General features: G+C 26.5%; 1 protein-coding gene across 2 annotated transcripts in view; it reads left to right on the plus strand.

Moving 5' to 3' along the window:
- The first annotated feature begins 725 nt into the window (after positions 1 to 725).
- pgr (progesterone receptor) overlaps positions 726 to 11,494 on the plus strand; it is a 35,758-nt gene continuing 24,989 nt past the window's right edge. For both annotated transcript variants that reach the window (XM_061972176.2, XM_061972177.2), the window contains exons 1-2: positions 726 to 1,558; positions 9,892 to 10,001. In XM_061972176.2, the coding sequence (XP_061828160.1) occupies positions 861 to 1,558; positions 9,892 to 10,001 (808 nt within the window). In that variant the 5' untranslated portion in view covers positions 726 to 860. The remainder of the gene's footprint in view (positions 1,559 to 9,891; positions 10,002 to 11,494) is intronic.

The following is an 11,494-nucleotide window of genomic DNA, read 5'->3' on the forward strand; positions in this document are numbered from 1 at the left end:
TAATTTTGTATTTTTATTCATACAAATCCTATATTTAGATATTTGTTGCCATCTTAGAAGTATGCTAACATCTCTTATATTAGCATGCTATCATTTTATGCCAGCTTTTTAAGCTCATTTTGTATTTTTATACATAAAAAATCCTATATTTTGATACTTGCCGCCATCTTAGAAGTATGCTAACATATCTTATATTAGCATGCTAATGTTTTATGCTAGCTTTTTAGCTAACTTTGTATGTTTAAACCCAATATTCATAGATTTGGATATTTGCCGCCATTTTAGAAGTATGCTGTTATCTTTTTTTTGTAAACTTTTTAATATGAAAAAAAAAAAAGAAGTATTTTCTGATGTCCAAGGTCCAGGGCACAGATACTTGGACTTAGACGTAGACAAACTGTATTAATCCACAAGGGAAATTGGTTGGCCCATGAAAAGTCCTGTGAAATATTATAATTGTTGCACATTGGTTTAAAATACTTTGCAATTAACTAGTGGAGTACTTGCATGAAGTTTATTTTTGTATCCAAGTATCAATCAAACATATCAGAACTTGTGAAAGTTGACAAACTTAACGTGACGTCATCGACAAGTCGTGTTTTCAAAGGTTAGAATGGCGAGCATGTGGTGGGCGGAGCTTGATGCTTCCTGACGTCTGATTGGCTGTCAGCCTTCTTTAAAAGTTCCTCCCCAGGAGAGACTTTGTCGTCTCCGTGAAGCGCGGACTTCATTTCCCGGGAAGGACGAGCAAAGATCGGCCATGACGCCAACAATCGGCAGGAAGAAGTCGACTCTTCGGTGATCAGCAGGAGGACCACGTGGTGCTCTTTACGCGCAGCCGCTTTACGCACGACCTTAGGATGAGCAGAGCCGGTGACGTCACGGAGGGGGGCTACGCGGAGCCGCAGTCGTCCTACGGAGACTCCGCGGCGTCTTCCGGCGGCGGCGGCGGCGACGTCTTCCCGGCCTGCAGCCTGCTGGACACTCCGCACCTGTTCGAGCGCGCAGGTGACGTCACGCCCTGGGAGCACCTGGCCAAAGTCCAGCAGGGCACAGGTGCGTCCGCGCCGGAGAGTCAGGACGGCGCGGGTTCGAGTCTGGTGGCGGCGTGCAAGTTCATCAAGGACGAGGAGGAAAGTTCCGTCATCATGGAGGCGCCTTGTCCGGAAGTCCTGCATGACACCTGCCGGAAGCAGAGCCAGTTCGGCTTCGGTGATCCGGAGTTCGGCCCGGTGTGTGCCAGAGGGTCGCCGGTCTTTGTGCACCAGGCGGACGGCAAGGGGAGCCTGCACCTGGACGCACACCTGGCCGTGTACAAGGGCGACCTTCCCCGCTGGCAGGTGCCCGTCAGTCCCGCTGAGGCGCACTTCTGGTGCCAGCCTGCGGAGGAACACTTCCCTCAGGGAGTCCACAGCCAGGTCCACAACCAGGTCCACAACCAAGTCCACAACCAGGTCCACAGCCAGGTCCACAACCAGGTCCACAACCAGGTCCACAACCAGGTCCACAACCAGGTCCACCATCACAGGACACAGACGCCTTTCAGCGCCTTTCATGGGTAATTGTCTTTTTTCTTCAGCATTTACATCATTAATTATCATCATCTACAATCATTAATTATAAATAATCTTCATCTACAATCATTAATTATAAATAATTTTCATCTACAAACATTAATTATGAATCCTCATCATCTACAATCATTAATTATCATCATCTACAATCATTAATTATAAATCATCTTCATCTACAAACATTAATTATGAATCCTCATCATCTACAATCATTAATTATCGTCATCTACAATCATTAATGACTAATAATCTTCATCTACAATCATAAATAACAATCTACAATCATTAATTATTAATCACCGTCATCTATAATCATAAATATAATTATCTACAATCATCAATTATAAATCATAATCTACAATCATTAATTATGAATTCTTATCATCTACAATCAATTATAAATCATCATCCTCATCTACAATCATTAATTATGAATTCTTATAATCTACAATCATTAATTATAAATCATCATCCTCATCTACAATAATCAGTCATACTCTACAATTGTTAATATAAATCATCATTATCTACAATTAATAATTATAAATCATCTGCAATCATTAATTATAAATCATTATCATCATCTAAAATCATAAACAATCATCTACAATAATTTAATTACAAATAATCTACAATCATGAATCATAAATTATCATCTACAATCATAAATCATCATCAATTACAATCATTTAATATGTCTTATCTTAATTATATTTATGTCCCCAATTTAATATGTCTTATCTTAAATTATATTCATGTCCCCAATTTAATTTGTCTTATCTTAAATTATATTTATGTCCCCACTTTAATATGTCTTATCTTAAATTATATTAAATGTCCCCACTTTAATATGTCTTATCTTAAATTATATTTATGTCCCCAATTTAATATGTCTTATCTTAAATTATATTTATGTCCCCACTGTAATATGTCTTATCTTAAATTATATTTATGTCCCCACTGTAATATGTCTTATCTTAAATTATATTTATTTCATCATTACATGTCTTATCTTAAATTATATTCATGTCCCCACTTTAATATGTCTTATCTTAAATTATATTTATTTCCCCACTTTAATATGTCTTATCTTAAATTATATTTATGTCCCCACTTTAATATGTCTTATCTTAAATTATATTTATTTCCCCACTTTAATATGTCTTATCTTAAATTACATTTATGTCCCCACTTTAATATGTCTTATTTTAAATTATACTTATGTCCCCACTTTAATGTCTTATCTTAAATTATATTTATTTCCCCACTTTAATATGTCTTATGTTATATATTTATTTCCCCACTTTAGTCTGTCTTATCTTAAATTACATTTATGTCCCCACTTTAATGTCTTATCTTAAATTATATTCATGTCCCCACATTAATATGTCTTATTTTAAATTATACTTATGTCCCCACTTTAATATGTCTTATCTTAAATTATATTTATTTCCCCACTTTAATATGTCTTATCTTAAATTATCTTTATGTCCCCATTTAAATATGTCTTCTCTTAAATTATATTTATGTCCCCACTTTAATATGTCTTATCTTAAATTATATTTATGTCCCCACTTTAATATGTCTTATCTTAAATTACATTTATGTCCCCACTTTAATATGTCTTATCTTAAATTATATTCATGTCCCCACATTAATATGTCTTATTTTAAATTATACTTATGTCCCCACTTTAATATGTCTTATCTTAAATTATATTTATTTCCCCACTTTAATATGTCTTATCTTAAATTATATTTATGTCCCCATTTAAATATGTCTTCTCTTAAATTATATTTATGTCCCCACTTTAATATGTCTTATCTTAAATTATTTTTATTTCCCCACTTTAATATGTCTTATCTTAAATGATATTTATGTCCCCACTTTAATATGTCTTATCTTAAATTATATTCATGTCCCCACTTTAATATGTCTTATCTTAAATTATATTCATGTCCCCACTTTAATATGTCTTATCTTAAATTATATTTATTTCCCCACTTTAATATGTCTTATCTTAAATTATTTTTATTTCCCCACTTTAATATGTCTTATCTTAAATGATATTTATGTCCCCACTTTAATATGTCTTATCTTAAATTATATTCATGTCCCCACTTTAATATGTCTTATCTTAAATGATATTTATGTCCCCACTTTAATATGTCTTATCTTAAATTATATTTATGTCCCCATTTAAATGTCTTCTCTTAAATTATATTTATGTCCCCATTTAAATGTCTTCTCTTAAATTATATTCATGTCCCCACTTTAATATGTCTTATCTTAAATGATATTTATGTCCCCACTTTAATATGTCTTATCTTAAATTATATTTATGTCCCCATTTAAATGTCTTCTCTTAAATTATATTTATGTCCCCACTTTAATATGTCTTATCTTAAATTATATTTATGTCCCCATTTAAATATCGTATCTTACATTTTATTTATGTCCCCATTTAAATATCTAATTTTAAATTATATTTATGTCATCATTACATATCTTATCTTAAATTATATGTATGTCCCCATTCAAATATCTTATTTTAAATTATATGTATGTCCCCATTTAAATATCTTATCATAAATTATATGTTTTGTCCCCATTTAAATATCTTAAATTATATGTATATCCCCATTTAAATATATATTATCTTAAATTATATTTATGTCCCCACTTTAATGTGTCTTATCTTAAATTATATGTATGTCCCCACTTTAATGTGTCTTATCTTAAATTATATGTATGTCCCCACTTTACTATGTCTTAGCTTAAATTATATTTATGTCCCTATTTAAATATCTTATCTTAAGTTATATTTATGTCCCTATTTAAATATCTTGTCTTAAATTATATTTTTGTCCCTATTTACAAATCTTATCTTAAATTATATTTGTGTCCCTATTTAAATATTTTATCTTAAATTATATTTATGTCCCCATTTAAATGTCTTATCCTGAATTATAATTGTGTCCCCATTTAAATATATGATCTTTAATTATATGTATGACTCCATTTAAATACCTTATCTTAAATTATATTTATGTCACCATTTAAATATCTTATCTTAAATGATATGTATGTCCCCTTTTAAATATGTCTTATCTTAAATTATATCTATGTCCCCCTTAAATATCTTATCTTAAATTATATTTATTTCCCCATTTAAATATATTATCTTAAATGATATGTATGTCCCCCTTAAATATCTTATCTTAAATTATATTTATTTCCCCATTTAAATACATCTTATCTTAAATGATATGTATGTCCCCATTTAAATACATATTATCTTAAAAGATGTTATTGTCCCCATTTAAATATCTTAAATGATATGTATGTCCCCATTTAAATATGTATTATCTTAAATTATATATACGTCCCCATTTAAATATGTATTATCTTAAATTATATGTATGTCCCCATTTAAATACATCTTATCTTAAATGATGTTATTGTCCCCATTTAAATATCTTAAATGATATGTATGTCCCCATTTAAATATGTATTATCTTAAATTATATTTACGTCCCCATTTAAATATGTCTTATCTTAAATTATATGTATGTCCCCATTTAAATATATTATCTTAAATTATATTTATTCCCCCATTTAAATATCTTATCTTAAATTATATGTATGTCCCCATTTAAATATCTTAAATGATATGTATGTCTATAAAGTATATTTATGTCCCTATTTAAACATCTTAAATTATATGTATGTCCCCATTTAAATATGTCTTATCTTAAATTATATTATGTCCCCATTTAAATATGTTTTATCTTAAATTATATTTATGTCCCCATTTAAATATCTTTTCTTAAATTATATTTATGTCTCCATTTAAATGTCTTATCCTAAATTATAATTGTGTCCCCATTTAAATATATGATCTTTAATTATATGTATGACTCCATTTAAATACCTTATCTTAAATTATATTTATGTCACCATTTAAATATCTTATCTTAAATGATATGTATGTCCCCATTTAAATATGTCTTATCTTAAATTATGTGTATGTCCCCCTTAAATATCTTATCTTAAATTATATTTATTTCCCCATTTAAATATATTATCTTAAATTATATGTATGTCCCCATTTAAATACATCTTATCTTAAATTATATGTATGTCCCCATTTAAATACATATTATCTTAAATTATATGTATGTCCCCATTTAAATACATCTTATCTTAAATTATGTTATTGTCCCCATTTAAATATCTTAAATGATATGTATGTCCCCATTTAAATATGTATTATCTTAAATTATATTTACGTCCCCATTTAAATATGTCTTATCTTAAATTATATGTATGTCCCCATTTAAATATATTATCTTAAATTATATTTATTCCCCCATTTAAATATCTTATCTTAAATGATATGTATGTCCCCATTTAAATATCTTATCTTAAATTATATTTATTCCCCCATTTAAATATCTTATCTTAAATTATGTGTATGTCCCCATTTAAATATCTTATCTTAAATTATATTTATTCCCCCATTTAAATATCTTATCTTAAATTATATGTATGTCTCCATTTAAATATCTTAAATGATATGTATGTCTATAAAGTATATGTATGTCCCTATTTAAACATCTTAAATTATATGTATGTCCCCATTTAAATATGTCTTATTTTAAATTATATTTATGTCCCCATTTAAATATCTTATCTTAAATTATATTTATGTCCCCATTTAAATATATTATCTTAAATGTATGTATGTCCCCATTTAAATGTCTTATCTTAAATTATATGTATGTCCCCATTTAAATACATATTATCTTAAATTATGTTATTGTCCCCATTTAAATATCTTAAATGATATGTATGTCCCCATTTAAATATGTATTATCTTAAATTATATTTATGTCCCCATTTAAATATGTCTTATCTTAAATTATATGTATGTCCCCATTTAAATATATTATCTTAAATTATATTTATTCCCCCATTTAAATATCTTATCTTAAATTATATGTATGTCCCCATTTAAATATCTTATCTTAAATTATATTTATTCCCCCATTTAAATATCTTATCTTAAATTATATGTATGTCTCCATTTAAATATCTTATCTTAAATTATAATTATGTCCCCATTTAAATATCTTAAATTATATGTATGTCTATAAAGTATATTTATGTCCCTATTTAAACATCTTGAATTATATGTATGTCCCCATTTAAATATGTCTTATCTTAAATTATATTTATGTCCCCATTCAAATATCTTATTTTAAATTATATGTATGTCCCCATTTAAATATCTTATCATAAATTATATGTTTTGTCCCCATTTAAATATGTTAAATTATATGTATATCCCCATTTAAATATATATTATCTTAAATTATATTTATGTCCCCACTTTAATGTGTCTTATCTTAAATTATATGTATGTCCCCACTTTACTATGTCTTATGTTAAATTATATTTATGTCCCTATTTAAATATCTTATCTTAAATTATGTTTATGTCCCTATTTAAATATCTTATCTTAAATTATATTTATGTCCCTATTTAAATATCTTATCTTAAATTATATTTGTGTCCCTATTTAAATATCTTATCTTAAATAATATTTATGTCCCTATTTAAATATCTTATCTTAAATTATATTTGTGTCCCTATTTAAATATTTTATCTTAAATTATATTTATGTCTCCATTTAAATGTCTTATCCTAAATTATAATTGTGTCCCCATTTAAATATATGATCTTTAATTATATGTATGACTCCATTTAAATACCTTATCTTAAATTATATTTATGTCACCATTTAAATATCTTATCTTAAATTATATGTATGTCCCCATTTAAATATGTCTTATCTTAAATTATGTGTATGTCCCCCTTAAATATCTTATCTTAAATTATATTTATTTCCCCATTTAAATATATTATCTTAAATTATATGTATGTCCCCATTTAAATACATCTTATCTTAAATTATATGTATGTCCCCATTTAAATACATATTATCTTAAATTATATGTATGTCCCCATTTAAATACATCTTATCTTAAATGATGTTATTGTCCCCATTTAAATATCTTAAATGATATGTATGTCCCATTTAAATATGTATTATCTTAAATTATATTTATGTCCCCATTTAAATATGTCTTATCTTAAATTATATGTATGTCCCCATTTAAATATATTATCTTAAATTATATTTATGTCCCCATTTAAATATGTCTTATCTTAAATTATATGTATGTCCCCATTTAAATATATTATCTTCAACCATATTTATTCCCCCATTTAAATATCTTATCTTAAATTATAATTATGTCCCCATTTAAATATCTTAAATGATATGTATGTCTATAAAGTATATTTATGTCCCTATTTAAACATCTTAAATTATATGTATGTCCCCATTTAAATATGTCTTATCTTAAATTATATTTATGTCCCCATTTAAATATCTTATCTTAAATTATATGTATGTCCCTATTTAAATATCTTATCTTAAATTATATTTGTGTCCCTATTTAAATATCTTATCTTAAATTATGTTTATGTCCCCATTTAAATACATCTTATCTTAAATGATGTTATTGTCCCCATTTAAATATCTTAAATGATATGTATGTCCCCATTTAAATATGTATCATCTTAAATTATATTTATGTCCCCATTTAAATATGTCTTATCTTAAATTATATGTATGTACCCATTTAAATATATTATCTTAAATTATATTTATTCCCCCATTTAAAGTTAAAGTTAAAGTACCAATGATTGTCACACACACACTAGGTGTGGCGAAATTATTATTCTTAAATATTATATGTATGTCCCCATTTAAATATCTTATCTTAAATTATATCTATTCCCCCATTTAAATATCGTATCTTAAATTATATGTATGTCCCCGTTTAAATATCTTATCTTAAATTATAATTATGTCCCCATTTAAATATCTTAAATGATATGTATGTCTATAAAGTATATTTATGTCCCTATTTAAACATCTTAAATTATATGTATGTCCCCATTTAAATGTCGTATCTTAAATTATATTTATGTCCCCATTTAAATATCTTATCTTAAATTATATTTATGTTCCCATTGAAATATCTTATCTTAAATTATATTTATGTCCCCATTTAAATATATTATCTTAAATTATATTTATGTCCCCATTTAAATATGTCTTATCTTAAATATATGTGTGTCACCATTTAAATATCTTATCTTAAATTATATTTTATGTTCCCATTTAAATATATTATCTTAAATTATATTTATGTCCCCATTTAAATATCTTATCTTAAATTATATTTATGTCCCCATTTAAATATCTTATCTTAAATTATATTTTATGTTCCCATTTAAATATATTATCTTAAATTATATTTATGTCCCCATTTAAATATCTTATCTTAAATTATATGTATGTCCCCATTTAAATATCTTATCTTAAATTATATTTTATGTTCCCATTTAAATATCATATCTTAAATTATATTCATGTCCCCATTTAAATATATTATCTTAAATTATATTTATGTCCCCATTTAAATGTCTTATCTTAAATATATGTATGTCCCCATTTAAATATCTTATCTTAAATTATATTTATGTCCCCATTTAAATATCTTATCTTAAATTATATTTATGTCCCCATTTAAATATATTATCTTAAATTATATTTATGTCCCCATTTAAATGTCTTATCTTAAATATATGTATGTCTCCATTTAAATATCTTATCTTAAATTATATTTTATGTTCCCATTTAAATATATTATCTTAAATTATATTTATGTCCCCATTTAAATATATTATCTTAAATTATATTTATGTCCCCATTTAAATATATTATCTTAAATTATATTTATGTCCCCATTTAAATATGTCTTATCTTAAATATATGTATGTCCCCATTTAAATATCTTATCTTAAATTATATTTTATGTCCCCTGTTAAATATATTATCTTAAATTATATTTATGTCCCCATTTAAATATGTCTTATCTTAAATTATATGTATGTCCCCATATAAACATGTCATCCTCACATCTCAGTAATGCTGAGTTAATAAGTAATACTACACAGTAATACTGAGTACATGACAAATACTACACAGTAATACTGAGTACATGACAAATACTACACAGTAATACTATACAGTAATACTGAGTACAAGACAAATACTACACTTTGATGAAACTCCTTGAAAGTACTGATAAACAACTTGTACTTCCAATAATACATAGTATTTGAACATGAAGATTATTTGCAGTACTTGTAATGACTTTGAGGTACTTGTACACAGATTGCCCCCTCAGAGGTCATGTGTGATCTGTGGAGACGAAGCGTCAGGTTGTCACTACGGAGTTGTCACCTGCGGCAGCTGCAAGGTCTTCTTTAAACGAGCCGTCGAAGGTAAGCAACCTTTTTAATGACTTACTTTATTACTTTACTCTTCATCAATTAAGTCACTAGAGGTTTAATACTCACTAAATATAACCACAAAGATCAATTAAGTCACTACATTTATCTATTTAGAGGTTTAATACTCACTAAATATAACCACAAAGATCAATTAAGTCGCTACATTTATCTATTTAGAGGTTTAATACTCACTAAATATAACCACAAAGATCAATTAAGTTGTTACATTTATTTATTTAGAGGTTTAATACTCACTAAATATAACCACAAAGATCAATTAAGTCGCTACATTTATCTATTTAGAGGTTTAATACTCACTAAATATAACCACAAAGATCAATTAAGTTGTTACATTTATCTATTTAGAGGTTTAATACTCACTAAATATAACCACAAAGATCAATTAAGTCACTACATTTATCTATTTAGAGGTTTAATACTCACTAAATATAACCACAAAGATCAATTAAGTCGTTACATTTATCTATTTAGAGGTTTAATACTCACTAAATATAACCACAAAGATCAATTAAGTCACTACATTTATCTATTTAGAGGTTTAATACTCACTAAATATAACCACAAAGATCAATTAAGTTGTTACATTTATCTATTTAGAGGTTTAATACTCACTAAATATAACCACAAAGATCAATTAAGTCACTACATTTATCTATTTAGAGGTTTAATACTCACTAAATATAACCACAAAGATCAATTAAGTCGCTACATTTATCTATTTAGAGGTTTAATACTCACTAAATATAACCACAAAGATCAATTAAGTTGTTACATTTATCTATTTAGAGGTTTAATACTCACTAAATATAACCACAAAGATCAATTAAGTCGCTACATTTATCTATTTAGAGGTTTAATACTCACTAAATATAACCACAAAGATCAATTAAGTTGTTACATTTATCTATTTAGAGGTTTAATACTCACTAAATATAACCACCAAGATCAATTAAGTTGTTACATTTATCTATTTAGAGGTTTAATACTCACTAAATATAACCACAAAGATCAATTAAGTCACTACATTTATCTATTTAGAGGTTTAATACTCACTAAATATAACCACAAAGATCAATTAAGTCGCTACATTTATCTATTTAGAGGTTTAATACTCACTAAATATAACCACAAAGATCAATTAAGTTGTTACATTTATCTATTTAGAGGTTTAATACTCACTAAATATAACCACCAAGATCAATTAAGTTGTTACATTTATCTATTTAGAGGTTTAATACTCACTAAATATAACCACAAAGATCAATTAAGTCACTACATTTATCTATTTAGAGGTTTAATACTCACTAAATATAACCACAAAGATCAATTAAGTCACTACATTTATCTATTTAGAGGTTTAATACTCACTAAATATAACCACAAAGATCAATTAAGTCACTACATTTATCTATTTAGAGGTTTAATACTCACTTAATATAACCACAAAGATCAATTAAGTCGCT

Source organism: Nerophis lumbriciformis, linkage group LG17, assembly GCF_033978685.3.
Source record: "Nerophis lumbriciformis linkage group LG17, RoL_Nlum_v2.1, whole genome shotgun sequence".
NCBI classification, from domain to species: Eukaryota; Metazoa; Chordata; class Actinopteri; order Syngnathiformes; family Syngnathidae; genus Nerophis; species Nerophis lumbriciformis.